The 24,453-nt window shown below is 42.2% G+C and overlaps 1 protein-coding gene across 4 annotated transcripts in view; it reads right to left on the minus strand.

The window, feature by feature from the left end:
* Positions 1 to 23,963, minus strand: part of IRF2 (interferon regulatory factor 2) — a 76,528-nt gene extending 52,565 nt beyond the window's left edge. The window contains exon 1 of one of the 4 annotated variants that reach the window (XM_070757509.1): positions 23,852 to 23,963. In XM_070757509.1, coding sequence (XP_070613610.1) covers positions 23,852 to 23,945 — 94 coding nt within the window. In that variant the 5' untranslated portion in view covers positions 23,946 to 23,963. Of the gene's footprint in view, positions 1 to 22,683; positions 23,296 to 23,319; positions 23,586 to 23,851 lie in introns of those variants that run through there. The other 3 variants (XM_070757512.1, XM_070757514.1, XM_070757511.1) reach the window with 3 other exon arrangements.
* Positions 23,964 to 24,453: the final 490 nt, after the last annotated feature.

A 24,453-nucleotide genomic window follows, 5' to 3' on the forward strand; every position in this document is an offset into this window, starting at 1 on the left:
AATGGAGGGAGGAAAGGAAGGGAGGAAAGGAAGGAAGGAAGGAAGAAAGAAGGAAAGAGGGAAGGGACAGAAACAGAGGAAGGAAGCAAGGAAACTTATGAAAGGGGAGAGTAAGAGAGGAAGGACTGGAGGGAGGGAGGGAAGAAGGTAGGAAGGAGAAAGAAAAGAAATAGAGGAAGGAAAGGTAAAAGAGAGAAAAAAAGAGCAAGAAAGAAAGAAAGAAAGAAAGAAAGGCAACTTCAAAGAAAGGCTCACTGAGCATCTCTCACTCTCTCTCTCTTTCTATCCCTCTTTCTTTCTTTCTCTTCCTTTCTCTCTCTCCTCTTCCTTTATCTCCTCTTTCTCTCCCCCCTCTCTCCCCCTTTCCCTCTCTCTTTCTCTCTCCCTCTCTTGCTATCTCTCCCCCCTTTCCCTCTTTCTCCCTCTCTTTCTCTCTCTCCCCCCTCTCTCTTTCTCTCTCTCTCCCCCTCTTTCTCTCTCTTCTTCTCACTTTCTCTCTCTTGTTTTCTTTCTGTCTCTTTTGCTTTCTCTCTCTCTCTTTCTCTCTTGTTTTGTTTCTCACGCTCTTTCTCTCTCTTGTTCTCTCTCTCTTGCTATCTCTTTCTCTCCCCCCCTTTCTCTCACTCTCTCTTTCTCACTTTCTCTCTATCTTGCTGTCTGTTGCTTTCACTCACTCTCGTTCTCTCTCCGTTCTTCTCAGCGGTGACACGCGCACGCCCTGCCCGCCTCACATTTGCCGAGAGGACTTTCGCCCCGGGCTCTCACTCTCTCTTTCTCACTTTCTCTCTATCTTGCTGTCTGTTGCTTTCACTCACTCTCGTTCTCTCTCCGTTCTTCTCAGCGGTGACACGCGCACGCCCTGCCCGCCTCACATTTGCCGAGAGGACTTTCGCCCCGGGCTCTCAGCAAGGGGGTTTGCAGGAGAGGCGGGGCCGGCGGAAGGTGATATTCAATGTCGGGGGCGGTCTTGCGCGCGCTCCCTATCTCCCTGCTAGCCCACTCGGAATACGTATTCAAAATAAGAAAAGCCTTTGCCGGCGAAGGCTTTTCTTATTTTGAATACAGTATTCCGAGTGGGCTAGCAGGGAGATAGGGAGCGCGCGCAAGACCGCCCGTGCGCCCCCGACATTGAATATCACCTTCCGCCGGCCCCGCCTCTCATGCAGCCCCCTTGCTGAGAGCCCGGGGCGAAAGTCCTCTCGGCAAATGTGAGGCGGGCAGGGCGTGCGTTCCGGGTGCGGGAGGAGCTGCGGTGAAAGGCAGGAGGTGGCAGAGGAGCAGAGGGGGCAAATCGGGCGGGCGGTGGGCAGCGCGGAAAGGCCGAGGGGGCCCTGGCGCCGCGGACCGGCTGAAAACCCCCAGCGGCCCGGTGCCGGTCCGCGGACCGGCGGTTGGAGACCCCTGGGCTAGGCGACCACCTATGGGAATCGAGGAAAAACTACCATCTAGGTTTTTTTGAAGCCCTGTTAGAGGACGCTCCCCTTTGGAAGCGAAAACCTCTGCCCCTGGAGTTCCTACCTTGGGAACGAAAGCGGGGGGAATACTGACCTGGAGATCTCTGATAGGAAGCCGCTTGATCTTGCTGACGCCCTGGGCGACGAAAGGACTGCGTTTTGGTAGCCTTTTTGGTGGTTGGACCCAATACTTTCTTCTTGTCCGTGGTTTCCGTGAGGAGTGGATCCAGAAGATCCCCGAAAAGAAGGTCGCGCTTTAAGGGTCCCAGAGATAACTGCCACTTCTGACGTACTCCTGCTTGCCAAGGGCGAAGCCATAGGAGTCTTCTTGCCGTTGTAGAAGCTGCAATAGACTTAGCAGAAAATCTAGTAGATTGTAAAGTGGCATCAGCCACGTACTGAGCAGCTGCAAAGACCTTGTTGAAGTCTTGTTGACCTCTCAAGTCATCGGGAGGAATATGCTGTTGAAGTTGGCGAAGCCACAGAAGCATGGCTCTGGAGAAAAAGGAAGCCGCTGCAGAACTTTTAATGGCCCAGGAATCTGCGGTGAATCCTCTTTTGAGCATCTGTTCAATCCGCTTGTCCTCTGGGCGGAGGACTTCCTCTGCCTCGCCTGGCACAGCAGCCGCCGAGTGAAGGATCTTGACAGGTTCATCCGGTTTAGGAAAGGATAGGAGCTCCTCATAGGAAGAGGAGAGTTTGTACAACTTTTTGTCCTTGGTTGTGGGATTAAGCCCAGAGGCTGGGAAATCCCACTGCTTAAGTAAGGCATCTTTAAACAATTTAGGCATAGGAATTACCTCGTTATCCTCCTGTTCCTCTGTGAAGTAAGGTAAATTCTCCTCCGGGGGATCAGTGGATGTGGAGGCCTGTTTCTCCTGGGCCGCCAATCCCGTAGAAATTCTAGCTTTGAGGAGGAGAGATTTGAACAATTGAGAGGGAAAAATAGTAATTGGAGAAGGAACCTTTATTTGGGATTCCTCATCATCTGAGAGGCCTTGAAAGGGATCCTCATCCTCCTCCATATCCTCATATTCGTCCTGAGAGGAATCTGATTCATCCTGAATAGGAGCTCTAACCGTTGGGGAAGAACCCAAGGGGCGGGAGGGACGAGGAGGTGGAGGAGGTAAGGGAAGCGCATTGATGGTAGAGAGTTTAGCATCAATGGCCTTGGATAACACAGAAAAAATAGATTGGAATTCAGGAGGTAAACTAGAAATATCAGCAGGAATGGCAGAAGAATCCCTGAAGGCCTGGGAGGATCCTGGCTGGGGGGAATCTTCAATAATATCTGGTTCCTCTGGACCTACTCCCCATAGGTTAGGTTGGGGTCTGTCTAGGTTTGGCTCATCCAGAGATAACACAGTGACCCCAGAAGAAGGCAGATTAGAAGCCTCTGGGGGGTCATGACTACTGAGTACTTGGGCCTGTACTTTCAAACGCTTTGCTGATTTGTCATGGATTTTTTGTAGGGCTAGGTCCCTTCTCTTCTCAGCCCTGGTGACTTTGGTCGAGGGGCGGGCCCCTGAAGAAGAGGAGGTCGAGGCCTGGGGGATACTGGTAATCTCATCGCCTGTAGGCCTGGCCTCTCTGGGACCTTGAGTGGTGCCTCTCTTGGGAAAAGTAGCCATAGTCTGACAATTAACAGAAGACAAGGCTGAGCCAAATAACTGAATAATTAGGGAGAAGAATTTCAAAGGCTTCCCAAGAGGAATGGATCCTGCTCCTAGGCCTCGGAGCTGCTGAGACTTGAGGGCAATCTGGGCAAACCCAGAGTTCGTGTCCCCAAATACAGCGTGGCCAGCCTCCCTAAACTTTAATTAAAGTAACCAAGGCACTCTGGTTGGAGGCTTAGCCGGTGGAGAATTAAGCCTGAGCGTCCCAAAGCCCACTCCGGGATCCAAGCGGTGGACTGAGGCCTACGCGGCTGGCAGAAGGCCAAAACGAGAGGCCTAAATTTAAAAAAGGGCGCGAAGGCCTTCGCGCCGAAAAATCGCTCCGTAATAGAATTCTTAAAGGGGAAGCGATCGACTAAGTCCAGGAGACTAGAAACAAGCGTCTCACTCCGCAGGAGGTATTTCTTAAGCCCTTTAACAATAATACTATAATAAATCAATGAAGCAATACTTGCACCAAGACCTCCAGGCCAAAGGATTAAAGGAATCCACAAGCGGCAACGGGGATCGTAAACGGCAAAACAGCCGGGGGGAAACGAAACCGCAACTTCTCCCAAGGAAAAAAGCCGAGCCACAAACGGCTGGCGCTATTAGTGCAAGTAAACAAATAAGGATAAACAATTCTTACTACTTTTGAAGGAAAGATCGAAGGGAAGGTGTTAGAATGTTGAACGAGCTATCACAATACAACCACAGGATATGCGAACTGAGCGAATTCTGGGGAAGGGGCGGATCCAGCAAGCTTTTTTAACACTAGGCTCAGTTCCACCGGATTGGACATGAGCAACCCATGTGACTGCTGGACCCGCTCCTTCAGTACGGAGAAATGTATTTACCAGTAATACTTTCAGCTTGGCTAATTTAATACCTCAGTGGACACAAGCCTTCTGTTTGGTTAAAATAAAATTTGCTAATAAATTTTACACTGTAAATGACTATCCAGGACTTTGATGCAGACTATATTCTTCCACTAGTTTCTAAATATTCTTCCACTAGTTTCTAACACTAAATGTTCTTCCACTAGTTTCTAAATACAGTAGTCCCTCGCTATACTGCGCTTCAACTACTGCGGCTTCACTTCATCGTGGGTTTCTGAGGAAGTTGATCGGCAGATTTAAACAGCCCGCCGAACTCAATCGGCAGGTTTTTTTAAAAAAAAAATATCTAAAATTGTAAATACTGTATTTAAATACTGTATCTAAAATAAATACTGTGTGGGAAGGGTTTATAAACACTTAAAACAATGAAAACTTACCAAACAATTACAATATAAATACTTAAATAAGTACTATCAGTCGATAAATTCCCCATCGCGGATTTCACCTATCGCAGCCAGGTCTGGAATGTAACACCAGCGGTAGGTGAGGGACTACTGTATACTATTTTTATATGATACTTCTATTTATTTTCTTGTATTGAAATTGAACCATGTTCTAGATAGACACCTGAAAGTTATTATTGGTGAGTGATGACATATATCACTCCAAAAGGAAGAGCAGATGGCATAGCCCTAACAAGAAGTCAGATGCTACTGGGTTCCATAATAATGTTGGTTGTGGATGTGAGCACCTGGCTTAGGTTAAGAGGCTAATGGTGCTTCTGTATACGATGTGGTGTGATTAAATTGTCTGCAAATTCACAATATTTAACTGTTCAAAAGAAAGGGGAAGTTTGAGAGAGTTGCAGTTAATCAAGCAACTTGCTCACATTCATCCTGAGATTTTACGTTATCACTGGGCTGTAGTGCTTCTTCTATAAAGTTCTAATCATTCTTTTTAAGTCTTTCGGAAAAGCATTTCTCTAGGACACATACCACCTCAAGACATCAGATTCAGCAGTGAAATCTACTTACCCTCCCTACCAGTTTGGAAGTATGTTTTTTGCATGTGCTTTTCCATCCTCTGTACATGCACAGAAGGTTTTGCGCATGCGCAGAGGGTTAAAAAAAGAAAATGGTCATCTGGGCAGGTGAGTGGATCCACAGGCTGTCACCACTACTCGTTCTCCGAACCACCGTCAGCCACCACCACAGGTATACCTAAACCAGTATAACATTTCACCCTTGATCAGGTATACCTTTGGTGCCCTTCAAAGCTTCTGGTGCAGTTTTATTTATTTTATTTTATTTTATTTATTTTTTATTTTTTTATTTTATTTTATTTTTTTATTTTATTATTATTATTATTATTATTATTGTTGTTGTTGTTGTTGTTGTTGTTGTTTGTTTGTTTGTTTGTTTGATTGATTGATTTTTATGCCGCCCTTCTACTTAGACTCAGGGCGGCTTGCAACATGTTAGCAATAGCACTTTTTTAAAAACACAGCCAGCCTATTGCCCCCACAATCTGGGTCCTCATTTTACCCACCTTGGAAGGATGGAAGGCTGAGTCAACCTTGAGCAGGTGATGAGATTTGAACTACTGACCTTCAGATCTACAGTCAGCTTCAGTGGCCTGCAGTACAGCACTCTACCTGCTGTGCCACCCCGGCTTTTTTATTTATTTTATTAATTGGACTTGTATGCCGCCCCTCTCCGTGGACTCAGGGCGGCTCACAACATATCAATGACCAACCAGTATACAGTAATGCAGCTAGATCCAATTAATATAAATAATTTAAAACATTATCAAAAACTAAACATTAAAATCATTCATACAATTACAACCATAAACATACTAAACATTCAATGGCCAAGAGTTTGCAAAGTTTTTTCAATATTTAGCAAAGTTTCTTCAATATTTAGCATCAAATTTTAATTTCCAATATGACAAAAGGAGACCATCATTTTATATACAGAGTATATTGTCACAACTGAGCCTTGATGGTGCAGTGATTAGAACGCAGTATTGCAGGCTAACTCTACTCACTGCCAGATTGAGCGACGAGATCGATTATGACCGGCTCAAAGTACATTCAGTCTTCCATCTTCTCAAATTGGTAAAATGAGGATCCGAATTATTGGAGGCAATATGCTCACTCACTTGGAGAGGGTTGTAAACACTATGAAGCTGTATAGAAGTCTAAGTGCTATTGCTATTACTAGCTGTAAAATTTCATTAGCTCAAGGTTCTTCTTTTCCCCCTTGTCCCTAGGTGCAGCTCCTGCCCCTCACTCATATCCTGTCTAAAAAAATAATACCCCTGCTTTAGGGTCACTGCCATTTCACACATATTCAACACAAAGCTGGATAAAGCAAAAGCACTCACTGTAGATTGCACAATGACTCAAAAGTAAACTATTAATAAAATGAGTGGAAATTTTTCTTTGAGTCAGACCAAACTGGGAAGTCTCTTTTGGTGTAAGAATTTTTAAAAGCTTGAAAAAGGCAAGACATTTGCACAAATTATAAAGATCAAGCGTCTTGTCAAAATCAGAAACACAAACTGAAACCAGTGAACGGAAGAAATAAGAAACGAAACTGGACTGTGTATTATACTTAGATTGGTTTTGATTCCAGTCAGCAACTGGAAAAAACAAGTTAAACCAAACCGTAGCAGTAACTGACAACTGATTGCCATCAGCTTTTTGTTAATGTTGACTTTGTTTCAGTTTTATTTAGGATTCATTAATCTACAGGTGTTTTAAGATTACTTTTGGTCCTGTTATATATGCATCTTCTACAGTAATTGATTTAAGATCAGGGGACAAATGATAAAACTCAAAACTCTCCAAAGAGGTGCTTGGCAGGGTCATAAGAGGTAAACTATAGGCAGTCTCAAAGGTACTTTTCAAGAAGCAACTGGACTTTCTTGTTTTTCTTTGAAGACATATCACTTCTCATCCAAGAAGCTTCTTCAAGTCTCAGAGCTGAGAATCTCCATAAATATTAAACTACAGGCAGTCCTCCTTTAGCAACTGCCTCATTTAACTTGCTGCAATTACAATAATGATGAAAAAGTAATTTTGCAACCAATCCTTGCATTTATGACTTTCACACGTTTTACAGCAAAGGGAAACAGTCACAATTTCATTTAACGACTACTTCACTTAACAATCAAATTGCCAGTCCCAATTGTGGTCCCTAAAGGAGGAACATCTTATCTCTTTCTTAAGGCATCGCCTTAAAAGCATAAGCACAAGCCTCCACTATCACAAACTCTGCAGATGATAGATTTTTCTTCCAAAGGAATTTGGATTAGGACCATGTAAAAATCACATATACCATTCTTTCTCCTCTGTCTGACATTTAGATAAGATACTTTATAAAAACATCTCATTGCTCAGAATAGAATAGAATAGAATAGAATAGAATAGAAAAGACTAGACTAGACTAGAACAGAACAGAATAGAAAAGATAGACTAGAATTTTTTATTGGCCAAGTATGATTGGACACACAAGGAATTTGTCTTGGTGCACATGCTTTCAATGTATATAAAAGAAAAGATATGTTCATGAAGAAACATAAGGTACAACACAATGATAGTCTGGTTACAAATAAGCAATCAAGTCATATTTGGAACCAATAAATATTAATCGTAAGGATACAAGAAACAAAGTTACAGTCATACAGTCATTAGTGGGAGAAGATGGGTGATGGAAATGACAAGAAGATTAATACTAATGCAGACTTAATAAATAGTTTGACAGTATTGAAGGAATTTTTTGTTTAGCAGAGTGATGGCATTGAGGGGGGGAACTGTCATTGTGTCTAGTTGTTCTGGTGTGCAGTGTCGTTTTAAAGATCAGAGTTGAAACAGTTTGTGTCCAGGATGTGAAGGGTCAGCAAATATTTTCACCGCCCTCTTTTTGATTCATGCTGTATACAGGTCCTCAATGGAAGGCAGGTTGGCAGCAATTGTTTTTTCTGCAGTTCTGATTATCCTCTGAAGTCTGTGTCGGTCTTGTTGGGTTACAGAACCAAACCAGACAGTTATACATGTGCAGATCACAAACTCAACGATTCCTCTATAGAACTGTATCAGCAGCTCCTTGGGCAGTTTTTGCTTTCTGTTGCTGCAGAAAGAACATTCTTTGTTGTGTTTTTTTTAATGACGTTAGGTGTCCGTTTTAAATCTTGCAATATGGTAGAACCTAGAAATTTGATACTGTATTGTCTAATTTTGTAAAAAGGTGGAAGTATGGACGGGTTTCTCCTAAAGTCTACCACCATGTCTACGGTTTTGATTGTGTTCAGTTCCAGATTGTTCTGGTTGTACCACAAGGTTAGTTGTTCAACCTCCCATCTATACGTGGATTCATCATTATCTCGAATGAGACCGATCACTAGTGTCATCTGTGAACTTCAGTAGTTTAACAGATGGATCATTAGAGATGCAGACATTGGTATATATAGAGAAGTGGAGAGAGCATGCAGCCTTGGGGGTGGGGGGGAGGCCCTGTGCTAATTGTACAGGTATCTGATATAATTCTGCTTAGCTTCACCTGCTGCTTCCTGTTTGTTAGGAAGCTTGCGATCCACTTACAGGTGTGTTCAGATACTGCTAGCTGGTTTAGCGTAAAAGAGGACCCTTGACAAACTACTACTAAAACTCAAATCCCATGGCATCTCAGAATCCCTCCGCTCCAAAGCCGCTCCAAGTCTTCGGAGAGGGGCGGCATACAAATCCAATTAATTAATTAATAGTTGGATAACTGCATTCCTATCAAACAGACAACGTTGTTAAAATAGGGAGTGCTATATCTAACCCTGTTCCTGTTAAGAGCAGTGTCCCCCAAGGCAGCGTACTTGGACCAACACTCTTTATACTCTACATAAATGACCTTTGCAACCACATTACAAGCAACTGTGTTCTCTTCGCCGATGATGTAAAACTTTTCAACACCACCGATAAAACAGCTCCTCTCCAAAAAGACCTCGACTTTGTTTCAGAATGGTCTAACATCTGGCAACTCCAAATCTCAACCAGCAAATGCTCAGTCCTATACATTGGCAAAAAGAACCAGAACACCAAATAGAAGCTGAATAAACAAGATCTTACAGACAATCTACACTCTGGAAAATACCTTGGAATTCTCATATCAAAAGACCTACTGTAATTGCCAAAGCCCACAGCAACAACATCTCCAAAAAGGCTTCAAGAGCTGTTAACCTAATTCTACATAGCTTCTGGTCTGGCAATCTCACACTACTAACTAGAGTATACAAAACTTTCGCCAGACCAATCCTTGAATACAGCTCATCAGTCTGGAACCCACACCGCATTTCAGACATAAACACTCTAGAAAATGTCCAGAGATACTTCACCAGAAGAACTCTTCACTCCTCCATTCGTAACAGAATACCCTACGAAACTAGACTTACAATCCTTGATTTAGAAAGCTTAGAACTACGTCACCTTAAACATGATCTGAGCATAGTCCATAAAATCATATGCTTCAACATCCTTCCTGTCAACGACTACTTCAGCTTCAATCACAACAACACACGAACACACAACAGATACCAACTTAATGTAAACCACACCAAACTCGACTGCAAGAAATACAACTTCAGTAACTGAGTAGTTGATGCATGGAACTCACTACCAGACTCTGTAATATCATCTCCTAACCCTCAAAACTTTACCCTTAAACTATGCACTATTGACCTCTCCCAATTCCTAAGAGGTCTGTAATATGTGCACCAGCATGCCTTCCGTCCCCTATCCTTAATGTTCTTCATTTTTACTAGCGGCATGTATTTGAATATTATTATTTCTAATACTCTTTTTCAAATTTTTGACTTTTATCATGTATCTTAATATTATATTTTTACTTGACAAAACAAACAGACAAACAAATAAATAAGGTCTTTGGAGATTCAAGAACTTGTAGGATGTAGTGCAGAGCCATATTAACAGCATTATCTGTTGATCTGTTTGCTCAGTATGCAAATTGCATGGGGTCCAACAGTGGATCCGTGATGGTTTTCAAGTGGGAGAGCACTAGCCTTTCAAAGGTTTTCATAACTACAGGTGTTAGAACAACTAGTCTGTAGTCGTTCAGCTCCTTGATGGTGGGCTTCTTCAGCACTGGAATCATGGTAGAGCTTTTGAAGGAAGAAGGAATAGCACCTCTCTAGCAATTTATTGAAGATTGAAGTGAAGATGGGGGCCAAGTGATCAGCACAGACTTTTAAGCAAGGAGGAGTTATCTTGTCTGGGCCTGTAGCTTTTCCTGGCTTTGGTCTGTGAAATAGGTCTTGCATTTATTTCCTTTTCTGTGATCACTAGGGGTTGTGAACCCAATGGTATGGGGTCAGTTGTAGGAGGCTCAGCTGTTGTTGGTGTGTCTGAGATGGGGGTTGTGGAGATAGGTGGCTGTAGTTTCCTTTCAAACCTGCAGTAAAACTCATTCAGATCATCTGCCAGTTGTTGATTTCCTTCAGCCAGGGAAGTAGGTTTGCCATAACTAGTGATATTTTAAAGAGTTTTCCACATGTTTGCTGGTTCATTTGTTGAGTACTGAATCTTTAGCTTTTCAGAGTAGCTTCTTTTTGCTGCTATCACAAGTGTCGGAAACTTGGCTCTGCACAACCGCAGAAGAAGAAAAAATCTAAACCCCCCCAAACCGCCCCCCCAAAATACATTCCCCTCAAAAAAGGTGGCAACATCCACGGGCCAGCACCGACAGAACTGGTTCCGTGACGTCATTGTGACGTCACCAGCGGTTTGCTACCAGTTTGGGCAAACTGGTCTGAGTCCACCTCTGGTCTAAAGCCTTTAGTGGGACAACTGACATGCTAAAAGTATTTTGGTAGATCTTTTCTTTGTTCCTATTGTTGCTGCGAATTCCTTTTATAAAAAGCTCTGGGCAATGAAAGACTATCTTTATGGAAGATAGTCTTAGTTTCTTGATAAGAAAGTGAAATGGAAATTTATTTTTTATCTGCCACATACAGACAGGATTAATCGGCACAATAGAAACAGAAAATAGAGAACAGGATTTTTTTAGGATAGCAGTACTGGGAAAACCACCCTGCCTTTTTTTATTATACCTTGTGGACATCCTTGACAAGGAACATGTTTATAATAACAAATGAATACTATACAAATGAATATTGGATACTGCTCCTAATAAGTTCACTAGACATACATCAAGTAAATACTTCTTTATTCTCCATTCCCAAGTGGAGAATATTTTTCTCCTATGAACAGCAGTAATTTTGTTGTTAGCAAATACTGACTAGTGCTTTCAAAGTCTCAAGTATGCTCATCAGACTTCAGGTTCCCTACACCTGCTTGGTATGCCCCAAGATCCCACCAATTTGATCCCACCATCTTTGTTGTATTGGGTCACATTCAATAATGCCCCAGGCAATTATCTCTGTTCAGTTGCAAAGGCTATAGTAAAATGAGCAGCTCTTCATATTTTTCAAGGGAGGCTCACAACTACTGCAAAAAGAGAACTCTACAGAACTCAAGTGCCCACCCGCTTCAACATGTCATAAAATCTCCTTTTAATCATCAAAAAATTGTTTATGTTTTCACAGAAGTTACATAACAGGCATGCAGATTCAATGTTAGGACTTACTGAACTTCCTACAGAGAAATATAAATGACAATTGACAAACCAATAAACATGGAACTACTACGGATAGCATCCCTTTTGTCCATAGCCCAAGCAGTCATTAATTAAGAAATTTGACTTGCTTTATTTATTTGGAATGAAAGATAAATACAATTATATGTCTCTGTATAAATAATACTTCAGCACTGTTATTAAATAAAATCATGGTCACATAGTAAAGGGATGTTATCAACTCAGCTTGCTATCCAATGTGATGTGGCTAACAACTGCTTCCCTATCCCAATGTAAATCCCTCATCAAAACTTGCTCACAGTTATCCAAGTATTTTGGGAAGCATACAAGCTGTGTTCACTTCACCTATAGATACCCTGTTTCCCCGATAGTAAGACACCCCCGATTGTAAGACATATCGGGAGTTTCAGGGGGGTCGGCTAATATAAGCCATACCCCGAAAGTAAGACATATTGCCGCCTCCCTCTCATCTAGCTGCGCGCCGCCTCCTGCCCACGTCCGCACCGTCCCCCTCTCCATACGTCGCCGCGTCTGCCACCTCCCTCTGATCTTAATGAGCGCCGCCTCCTGCCCACTTCCGCGCCGCCCCCCTCTCCATACGTCACCGCGCCGTCCCCCTCTCCATACGTCACTGCGCCGTCCCCTGCACTTGTCATTGCCGCCTCCTGCTTAAAATGCGGTAATGCACACAGTATTAATCATACATCAGTAAAACATACACACTGGCATACTGGGGTATCATCTGCTGTTTTGTGGTGAATACAATACTGTTCAGGTTGTTAATAAATGTTAATTTTATGGTTAAAACAAAAAATTTGACAATTTTTTTTCCAATATAAGACATACCCCAAAAGTAAGACATAGTGGGGCTTTTGGGGATAAAAAGAAAGTAAGACACTGTCTTACTTTCGGGGAAACACGGTAGCAATGGGCTTCTTTCTTCATTCCAACATCGATTATACAGTATATTCAAGTGGATCAAAAGTAGAGCTAGAATCTGCAGTATCTTCTGTCTGGGCCATACAACCAAGCATGGCCTCAAAGCAACACTACATCAGATGGCCTGATAGAGATAGAGACAGACACCGTTACTGCTTATGTTGGAACTTAAATTTATTAGCCTAAACCTAAAAGAGACTTGGTGTTGCAGGAGTTGGAGTGCAGTACTGCAAACTACTTCGGCTGATCACCGACTGCCAGCAGTTTGGCAGATCGAATCTCAGTAGGCTCAGGTTGACTCGGTCTTCCATCCTTCCAAGGTCGGTAAAATGAGGACCCAGATTGTTGGGGGCAATATGCTTACTCTCTGTAAACTGCTTAGAGAGGGCTGTAAAGCACTGTGAAACGGTATATAAACTCTAAATACTATGCTATATTAAACCTATTTTCTTAATATTAAGATATCTAATACTTGTGATAAAAACTGGAAAAGGTTTGAACAACCCAATGTGGTGATTCAGCATATAAATATTTGGCACTGTATAGGGCAGAAAACACTTGCCAATGCAAAGTCATATCAATGTCTTTTGCAATAAATGGTTGGTCATATTTAAAAAATAGCCACAAAATATGAATAGACTCTTACTGCAAAAATTACTTATTTTCCTCTTAGTTCTATAGCCAATACTAAGTATTACACAATTTACTTTAGGGTTGACAATTACCTTTTAGCAAAACCTGGTTCAGTGCAAGCTTGGGCCAGTCACACTTTCTTAGCCTTAAGAAGCGGGCAATGGCAAATCAGTCCTGAAATCTTGCCAAGAAAACTACAGGGGTTTGTCTAGGCCAGTGATGGTGAACCTTTTTTTGCTCAGGTGTGCGTGTATACATGCAATAGCCTGTACGTGCATGCCCATACCCATAATGCAATGCCCACCACCACACACACTGTAACCCTGTGCATGTGCACAGGTACGTTTTTTGCCATCCCCATCCCTCACCTGTAGCCTGGTGAGGGTGAAAAACAGCCAAGTGGGCCAAGCAGAAGTTCATTTTTAAATTTCCAGTAGGCCCATTGGTCTGTATTTTGCCCTTCACAGGCTCTGGAGGCTTTCCTGAAGCCTGGGGAGTGCGAAAACGGCCTCCCTGCCCTCTGGAAAGCCAAAAACCAACTGGCCAGTGAGTGCATGCGCACTGGAGCTGGCATAGGGCAAAGCCTCGCGTGCCCTCGGATATGGTTCTGCATACATCTGTGGCACGTGTGCCATAAGTTCGTCATCATGGGTCTTTAGACCAGTGTTTCCCAACCTTGGCCACTTGAAGATATTTGGACTTCAACTCCCAGAATTCCCCAGCCAGCGAATGCTGGCTGGGGAATTCTGGGAGTTGAAGTCCAGATATCTTCAAGTGGCCAAGGTTGGGAAACACTGCTCTAGACAGTCACTAGGAGGAATCATGACTGTGTTAAAGAAACCAAAACAAAACTCCACAAAACATCATTGACCATAAATGGATTAGACTTGCATGTTTTTTAACTAACTTATAGAAATTCTCTTCTACCTTTCCAACCCTGGCACAAGCTATCTTTTGCATTATCATGGCTAGGATTTAATCTACAAAGTAGAACTGCAAACTGAAATTTAATTATGTATGTGGTAGTAAACCAGGTAAAATAGCTAGCAATGTGTTTGAACCGAGCTACTGCGTCAGTTCAGCAGCTCAAATAGTTAGGACACAAAATATTTAGGCCTGGATTAAGGATTGACAACTGATTTTCAATCCCAGATCCTGTATCTTTCCTACTGTACAGTATTAAGTAAAGTTCTGCTGCTGCTTTTCAAAAGTAAGCCATTAGAGTGGGAACATAATTACTCAATGCTACTCTGAGGCAGACAAAAGGCCAAAAGGCCATTATTACTTATTACACAATCAATGCTTAGAGCTTAATCACACCTTCTATAAACAAATATACGCAGCTGTCAAGGGAAATTTTACCTGACAAGGTACACTGTACTTCCTCCTGATTTAGCAGCTATTCTTCCACTTGATGATTATTTGCTGTTGTTGCTGCTCTTTTGCAACCGAATAGGGAATTTTTGGTGTACCTAATGATTCACAGTCCCAGTAATTGTGTTGAGACAACTAAATTACAATATTGCTTGGTAGGATTTGGAATCGGTGTTCTCAGCTCCTTCATATAGATCTATTGCCCTTTTGTGAGAATCATCAATCATCAATCCCCTTTATAATATTATACGGGGCGTACATAAGTACACTGGTGTGCCTTTCGTCCCCTGTCCAATTGTCTTTCCTTTCTCTCACTTATCAAATATATTTTCTTTCTTTCATATATCCTCTCCTCTAAGTTCACTTTACCCTTATATATATTACAGTACTACATGTCTATTTTTCTTCCTATGTATTTGTGTATTGGACAAATGAATAAATAAAATAAATTTATTCAAAATATAAAATTTGGGCATATAGTCATGGCTTGCTGAGGAATTCTGGGAATTGGAAGTCACACAACTTAAAGTTGCCAAGTTTAAAAACACATAATTTTACCTTCTGGGCAACAATGTAGGAGAATGGGAGATTTTGGGGTCACAATTGTTAGGCCATCTGATTAGATTTTCCAAACAGTCCAAGCTTAAGAATTTAGAGACAATCTTATGCATATAAGTTTGACAAGGTTCAAATAAAACAAGTGGGCTTTGATTTTCAAGTCTCTACAAAACTCTGTGTATTCACTGTTTATACTATTCTATTTTTTTGTATCCTCCAACTTTTACCCAGAAGTGCCAGGCCAGCTGTAACTTTTAAATTCCACCTAGAAAATAGAATATTTTGTTCATCATCCAAAATGATGGCACAGAATCGGACAATTTAATAATAAATAAAAATATCAAACCACAAATATCATTGCTTTATTTACCACCAAACAGCCAAAAAAAATTGGAAGTGAAATATAGTAACTTGGAATAAAAAAAATTAAAGGAGATTTACAGAATGACCATAAGATCAGACTCCAACCCAACATGACTTGATGGCAATCTCATCTGAACAGAATTTAGCTAGTCTCATGGAGGTATTGGTGACCATTATCCTAATGCAAAATTCACTCTCTGCTCTCCAGACCACCACAAGCTCTTACTAAGAAAGGGATTAGTAGCTTTAAGCACCAGATGGCATAAAAGGAATGGTTCAAGGCCTCTGTCTTTCTGTTTGTTTTTATTTGACCTCCAATTCAGGCAGTCCTTGTTTAGCAACCACATTTGGAACCGGCACTTTGATTATTAAGTGAAGCAGACGCTAAGTGAAATTGCAACTGTGCTCAAGATGTCATTCAGCTTTCTTTGCTTTACAGATAAATGCACGGATTGGTCATAAAGTATTTTCATCACTGTTATAACCCTGAACAACCACTAAACAAGGCAGTTGCTAAATGAGGACTACTGTAAAGCATTTTTCAGGGCCAAGGATCATGGAGGATTAGACTAAGCAATCCCACTAGGCTTCATCACTAGCTACTCTAGCTAGTTTTTTTCCTCTGCTGCTGCCCACTCCTTGTCCCTTCCCGGGTTTATACTTACCTTTGTTCCTAGGCCCTAAGCACAGCTGATCAGCTGTTTCTGCTGATTATAGCTACTGAGCATGCACGGAAGCAAAATTGCACAAGGGACACATGTGCGAGCATATTGAGCAAGCATGTGCAAAATGTCACAATGCAAACTGGTGGGGAGGGTAAGCAGAACCAACCCCTGGTCCAGGCAATCCCCAATTGTCATTCCGCAACTTGGAAATACACTGCATAAATTTGACAGAAAAATGACCTATTTTCTACATGCAATTAGAGGTGAGCATTTCCAAAAAATGAATAAAGAAATGGAAGGTTTCCTTCACCAATGCTGATTTGTAACTCTACATCAAGATCTGCTATTCAAACTAGAGGCAACTCTCACCTCTTAACGGGATGAGACAACCCTATCACTTATTCCATTCACATCAAAAATGTTCTTAAATAGAAAATGTAGCTCCCTGTATCTTTTAAAAATACATTCAATGCTAGAAGAGAAGGCAATGCTTAGAAAGTTGTTGGTGAGAAAATATTTTATTGTGTCTGATTATTGGAGACTGCCCTAATAAGTCCAACAGGGGTTTTTTGGCAAGGTTTTTCCAGAAGTGATTTGTCATTGGCTACTTCATAGGGCTGAGTGTGTGACTGGGTCGGGATTAGAATTCAGTCTCTTGGTTTCTAGCTAATGCCTTAACTGTTCCATCAAACTGGCTCTCAGTGCTGTGAATAGTTTGCTATAAAGAATATTAACAATATGTTGACAGGATGTTTTGTTCTTGCTTTAATGGGAGAGAATGACTCATTCATTTATGTCAGTTGCTGCCCCAATCATAGCCTTACTACTGAGCAGTTTTGAAAGTACGGTACATATTTTCTAAAATTGTAAGAACCAATACAAAATATACCTCATCAATAAACATTATCCCCAATGGATTTTACTTCAAACAGGGTGCATAAAAATAGATGATTTTTAAAAATAAAATAAATCGTATTTTTTAAAATTTAAATCGTATTTTTTAAATTTTTATCAAATTTATTTCAATAAAATGCTTTTGGAGATAGTTTTCTATTTAAGATACATTAATAATTTAGTTTATTGAGCATAAAATGGATCTTAATGTAGCATATTCTGCAATATTTACATTTTTTGTAAACTCATCCAATGAATCCAAGCTCTGCAAGATAAACAGGAAACCATTTTGTTTGCAAATAATATTAAAGATTCCAACTACCAGCAAGAATGAGTGCTTACATTTAAAGCGCACCTGTCATTTCAGATCAATCTTGGCAGCGCCTGTTAGTGGGCATCCACTCACCTACTGCCCATCACATCCCTCACCTTGTTGTGTCACTGCCGCATCATCATGCCCTCATCACCTCGAGGTTCGACTACTGTAACGCTCTCTACATGGGGCTACCTTTGAAAAGTGTTCGGAAACTTCAGATTGTGCAGAATGCAGCTGCGAGAGCAATCATGGGCTTTCCTAAGTATGCCCATGTTACACTAACACTCCGCAGTCTGCATTGGTTGCCGATCAGTTTCCAGTCACAATTCAAAATGTTGGTTATGACCTATAAAGCCCTTCATGGCATCGGACCAGAATATCTCCGGGACTGCCTTCTGCCGCACGAATCCCAGCGACCAGTTAGGTCCCACAGAGTTGGCCTTCTCCGAGTCCCATCGACTAAACAATGTCGTCTGGCGGGACCCTGGGGAAGAGCCTTCTCTGTGGCGGCCCCGACCCTTTGGAACCAGCTCCCCCCGGAGATTAGGATTGCATCCACTCTCCTTGCCTTTCGTAAACTTCTTAAGACCCACCTCTGCCGTCAGGCATGGGGGAATTGAGACATCTCCCCCGGCCTATATATTTTATGCATGGTATGTTTGAGTGTATGTTTTATTTTAAGTAAGGGTTTTTTTAGTTTTTTAATTCTTAGATTTGTTACCGTATATTGTTCTGATTATTGCTGTGAGCCACCCTGAGTCTAGGGAGAGGGGCGGCATACAAATCTAATAAATAATAATAATAATAATAATCATCATCATCATCATCATCAGCCATCCCATTAAAGTGAATGGGACTGTTAGTAGGTCAACAGCAGGTCAGAGGAGGAGCCGCTATGGGACGATTAGTTGCTCCTTAAAAATTGTGATTTAAATTGATCTGATTTAAATCAAGCCATTTTACTAGTGATTTCAATCATGATTTCAATCAACTTGACTTAAATCAAATGTACCCTGACTTCAATATCATTTGGCATTGAAAATTCTATGAACGCAAGTTTATGTTTCTATATTTAAGAGCAATTTCCAGTCTGTTGCGCAAAACCTGATGCTCCATAAGTAGGGTCAGTTTGCCTAAATCTCTTCACATGCTCAACAGTGAATATGTTTTTATTCTACTCCATTTCCTTCTTTGATTCAGAAGATTCACTCACGCACAGAAATGCATTTGTTTTCTTTGTTTAAACAACGGCCATTGTTTTCAGAATGCCACACTTTATATAACCTCAAAGTTTGCAGTTTTTCAAAAACAATAGCACCTTTAATACACCCTTAATACACCTAAAAATGCACCCACATTTGATAGGTATAGAACAGTCACTCTAGCCACTCCATAGAAATGAATTTACTTACACTGCAAAGGCAAGTCCCATTTCCAGAAAGACTGTTTATTTTATACAGATGGACAGAGAAATATCACATTAAAATAAAGATTCATTAATCAACCGCTAAAGCACGCAAACAGACTCACACATTTTAGCTGAGTTTGTCAATCAACACAAGTTTGGGGATGCCAGTCTTGATCCATCCACAAGGCATGGAATCTTGTCACTGTTTCCATGCTTGGTCTTCAAAACACAACAAAAACTCAATACTGATTCTCTTTTCTCTCCTAATGCAGTATAAAGACTGCTGCTGCAAGCCATTTAGTTAAAAGCTTGAGAATAATAATAATAATAATAATAATAATAATAATAATAATAATGTATTAGATTTGTATGCCGCCCCTCTCCGAAGACTCGGGGCGGCAAGAGATTGTCCACACATTTGTGCTAGGCTTCTGAAGGTCTCTACTTGCTTTGTTCTCCAAAGGCTAACGTACCATGGGATATCTACATCAAACAGGACAAGTACAACTGTAACATCAAGAACTTCATGTCCACATTGATGGAAAATTAAACATGACTCAAAGTAAGCCATTAATATCCTTAAAATGAGAGAGGCGGGAAAAAAAGAGAGAGAGAGAAAGAAATTAAACTATTTCCAATTGATGTTTGAGGCAAAGTAAATCGGAAACATTCTTAACTTCCCCATAAAATGAGTTCCCCATAGATGTTTTAAGATGGACTTTCTTTCTATTTATAACCCCCAACAAATATCAAATGCAAGAGAAATACTTCCTCCAGTGAGCAGCAATACACAACAGGTGGAAGGAAGGGGGAGCTGATGTTGGTATTAAGAAACAAAAATATAAAATGTTTTCAAGATTTCATTCATTCATTCATTCATTCATTCATTCGTTCAATTTCTATGCTGCCCAACTCCTTAGGGCCTAGGGCCTCTAGCCGGCTCACAGCAAAAATATAAAACAATTTTATAAACAAAAACTATAAAATAATATTATAAAAACCTCTAAAGACAGTTTAAAAACAATTTACGATACCCCTGCATGGGGGAATCACTGGTTATCACCATAAGATCTACGGCCTCAGGCCTGACAGAAAAGCCAGGTTTTTACTGCTTTCTGGAAGGCTAATAGAGTGAAGGTAGTCCCAATCTCAGGAGGTAACTGGCTCCAGAGAGGCGGGGCAGCCACAGAGAAGGCCCCTTACTATTTTGTAAGAGTTACAAAACTTATAGCTCATTTGTTCAGCTAATTATTTTTACTTTTATCAATAAGATAAATTGTAAATTATCATTAGTTATATAGAACAGCCTCTAAGCAAGAGTTTTAAATCAAGGGACTAGATTCTATTTTGATTAATCATGACATTAATGTAGATATTTCTCAAGTAATGCTATTATTTTGCTACATATTTTCCTAAGAGTATTCTAATATATATTCATTCTATGGTATACAGTACCTGTGTTTTCTTGAAAATAGAAGACCTGGTCTATTTTTCCCACGGCCCAGGTAGCATGTCCAGATCGTGTGCCTCCCCCGCCCCTGACTGCTGCTTGGACAGGAAATCAAAGGACACCATTGGCCCACACGTGCTTGCTGATTTTTGTGTTGGCCATGCCACCCCTTCACTAAGGTTTATTTTGGGGGTAGGGCTTCTACCGTATTAGGCACACACTAAAAATCAGGCTAGGGTTTATTTTTGAGTTAGGTGTTACTTTCAGGCAAATATCATATTTAGAATACATACATACATACATACAACCATAGCTGTATAAACAAAGTCATAGCTTAGTACTGTTTAAAAAGTATACTTCTATTTCATTTTTTTATATATATGTATAGCACATAAAAATTGTATGTACAAGGAGTAAAGGAATTTAAGCAAAGGATGTTTAATGAAATCTAAGAAACACAATGTTTAATGAAATCTAAGAAACACAAATGAAGCTGCATATCTTGCCATAATGCCAGAGGTAACTAGGTCTTCTTCCAACAAAAGCAGATTAAATCTGCTTTTTCAGTTTTCAAATTTCAAATGTATTCATTTTATTATACAGTTATTTCACAAGTTGTCTTACTGACGTCAATAAAACATCAGAATATTTTCTGCACTGAAGCCATTAATGTTCCTTTATGTTCCTGTCTAATCGTCCTGAATAACCTTTTTTATACAAAAAAGGCAATGGTACTCATTGCAAAATACAATCGGGAAACCAGAAAAAGATATGGTAAATTATATGGCTTTGTTCTTATGCATATCAATTCGTAAGAAAATGTTATTGCATTTTGAAAAATTACAGATCATTAACTTTAATGTTCTATGCATTTTAATCAGTATGTATAGTATAGTAAGCAAACATATTAATACTAGATTTTAATCGCTAACTGCAGCTTCATGTGAAGTACAGTCAATACTAAAAAATATTTCCTTTAAGTATGGTACTAAAAACAGTATTTGCATGGATTGTGCCAATGGCATTTCCAAGGCTGCTTCCATTTATATCACTGGAAACTAAAACCCACCAAAGTGCTTAGTTGTGGTAACAATCCTGTTTTTCCTACAACAACCACCCTGCAATGCCTTCTTTCATGCCTAAACCAGGACTAAAACTCACAAATCTCCTGGTTTTTAACCTGGCACCTAAACCAATGGACCAAGCTGTCTCTCACAAGCGGCTTAACCCTCACAAATGTGCAAGACTTAAAGGCCTGGGGAAAGATACCCCACATCAATTCAATCAACATAAAATTAAATTAATTGGTTTTAGGATGCTATATTGTTCCTATATATGTTGTAAAACATCCCGAGGAGCGGCATAAAAGTAAGTTAGTTAGTTAGTTAGTTAGTTAGATAGATAGATAGATAGATAGATAGATAGATAGATAGATAGATAGATAGATAGATAGATAGATAGATAGATAGATAAAGATAGACAGACAGACAAATTTTAAAAAGGGGGGTTGATTTAGTACAGTCACCATCAGAAACCTTTAGAGCAGGGGTAGGCAAAGTTGGCTCTTCTATGACATGTGGACGTCAACTCCCAAAATTCCTGAGCTAGCATCATTGGCTCAGGAATTCTGGGAGTCGAAGTCCACAAGTCATAGAAGAGCCAACTTTGCCTACCCCTGCTTTAGAGCAAGGGTCTTCCAACCTTGGCAACTTTAAGACTTGTGGACTTCAACTCCCAGAGTTCCTCAGCCAGCTTTACTTTGCTGGCTGAGGAACTCTGGGAGTTGAAGTCCACAAGTCGCCCAGGTTGGAAGACCCTTGCTATAAAGTATTTGGGCCCTTTCCCATCGCTGCTTCCTGGAACCCGACGTCGCGCGCGAACGGTATTATTAAAAAAAAAAAAACAATCGCAACGTTCTCTCGCCGACGATCCGTTCCCCGATTGGCCCAGGCGGACACCCACGTCACGACTTGACCCCGGCCGCTGAGAAAAAGGAAGTGACCCAGCTGTGGCTTGTGTAACAGCCGCCTTCGCGGGATATTTTTTTTTCCGGGGGGGGGGGTTACGTTACGCTGACACAGCGGCCCCTCCCGGTTCTCCCCCAAAGCACCCAACGACTCGTGAGGAGAAAAACGACCTTCGGCAGGGCTGCAGCCTTGTCCCTCACCGTTGCCTGCAGCGAGGGCTTGTCGCGGAGCCTCGGAGGCGGAGGGTGTATGTTATCAAAATGCACCCTTCCCTAAAGAGGCCCACTTAGGGCCCCCTATTATTTCCCTTGAAGCACAAACTCTTCCCCGCCCGGGGCGCTCTTGGGCAGCGCCTCCCAACAGGGCCCGGCGATCCCGACATGAACCGGGTCCAAAGGTCCTGCAAGGGTGGGGACCAACAAGGCCAATCTCTCCCCCACCACCACCTGCAACCGCCTTTCCCTGCCCGAGAACGGAAAGCCACGGAGAGGGCGGCGGGCTCACCTTGGTTTCCCGATTACCAGAGAGACAGAAGCCGTCCGCCCGGCCAGCGGGTGGCAAAGCGGCGCCCCGTTCCGCAACTCCATGAGAGCCTCGCCTCCACCGGGGTTGAAGGAAAGTTGAAGGACCCCCGCCCTGTCGAGAACCGCCTCGGCGGTGACATTCCGAGAGTTTTTGCCCCCCCCTTCCGAATGCCCCGCTTATCCGCGCCCTGCCGAGGCTGAGAGGAGAGCGATTTAAAAAAAAGGGACTCTCGGCTTGGAGCTTTCTGGCCGCTGACATGTTTCTCTCGCCGCTGACATGTTGCGCCGCTGCCGCGTCGCCCGCCGCCCCCAACCCCGGCTCCGTCCTCGACCGACAGAAGAAGCAGCAGAAAAAACGCGTCCTTTCCCGCGGCTCTCTTCCCTGCAAATCCAAAAGTGAAATTAAAAGCCCTCGTTTTTTCTTTGCGCCTAAAAAAAAAAAATCATATGACCCGCCACGGCCTTTTTGCATTTGGGTTTATTTAAAAACAAAAAAAACACGCGCCCAGCATCTGCAGTAAATGCAAAAATAAAAAATAAAATCAGATGGCAGAAATGTGTGCAGTCATTGGGTCTTGGGTTAAGAAAAAAAGGGGGGGGATCGCTCTGGATTTACCTTACCAATTATGTGTTTCCCGGTATTTATGTAATTCCTCGAGGTTGTCACGGTTGCCAAGAGACGCAAAATGGAAAGGAAAACCGGCGGCGGGAGCAAATCCGCGGGAGCAAAACTAAAAGTTATATTCCTCCTGTGTGGTGTTTGGCGGGGGAGATTAAGTCCTGACGCCAGATCGAAAGCAAAACAAGGCGAGGAGCGGCGAGGAGCCCAAGCTTGGAAATTCCTCCTCCCTTCCCTTCCTCTGCCCCCCCCCCCTCTCCTCCTCCTCCCCCTCTCCGAGGCCTGTTTGTGCCGAAGGGCGGTGGGGGCTGGAGCGAAAGAAGGTGCGGAAGTTGGGCGCTGCTGCTCATTGGCGGCCTCGGCCGCTTTCATCATTTCTCAGAAAAGCCGATTTCATTTTCACTTCCCTTCAGCAACAGCGACACCACCACGGGGGGAGGGGGGATAGGGGAGAACGAAAACCGAAGGGAAGTTTCAGTTCCTCGGCTAGGAAAAGCGGACAGCTCAAAAGAGGGGGGAAATAAATTACCCTTCGAAAAAATCGGACAGCTCCCTTCCAACCGCGGCAGAGGCTGTCTCTCTCGTTCTCTCTCACTGGAGCCTTGGAAGGACATTGGGAGCATCTTGCAGCATTTCCTTACATCAGTGTTTCCCAACCTTGGCAACTTGAAGATATTTGGACTTCAACTCCCAGAATTCCCCAGCCAGCTGGCTGGGGAATCCTGGGAGTTGAAGTCCAGATATCTTCAAATTACCAAGGTTGGCAAACACTGCTTTACACAGAGGAAGGATGTCGCCGGAGAAGCCCGAATCTAAGCATTGCATCTGTCGGCGTTTGATCGGACACAAACAATAAGAACATAAGAAGAGCCCTGCTGAATCAGGCCAAAGTCCATCGAGTCCAGCATTCTGTGTCATACAGTGGCCCACCAATTGTCCATGAGGATCTTCAGCAGAGAGAGAGGGCAAGACACTCCCTTTCCCTTGACCCCCCCAACAAATGGTATCCAAGGGAATTCTGCCTGCCTCAACCAACACAGAGGCGGCACATGGACATCTGTTTCAATAACAATCTATATGCTTGGCATCCATGAATCTGTCTAATCCTGCCTTGAAGCTATCAAGGCTGAC

Source organism: Erythrolamprus reginae, chromosome 7 (genome assembly GCF_031021105.1).
Source record: "Erythrolamprus reginae isolate rEryReg1 chromosome 7, rEryReg1.hap1, whole genome shotgun sequence".
NCBI lineage: Eukaryota > Metazoa > Chordata > Lepidosauria > Squamata > Dipsadidae > Erythrolamprus > Erythrolamprus reginae.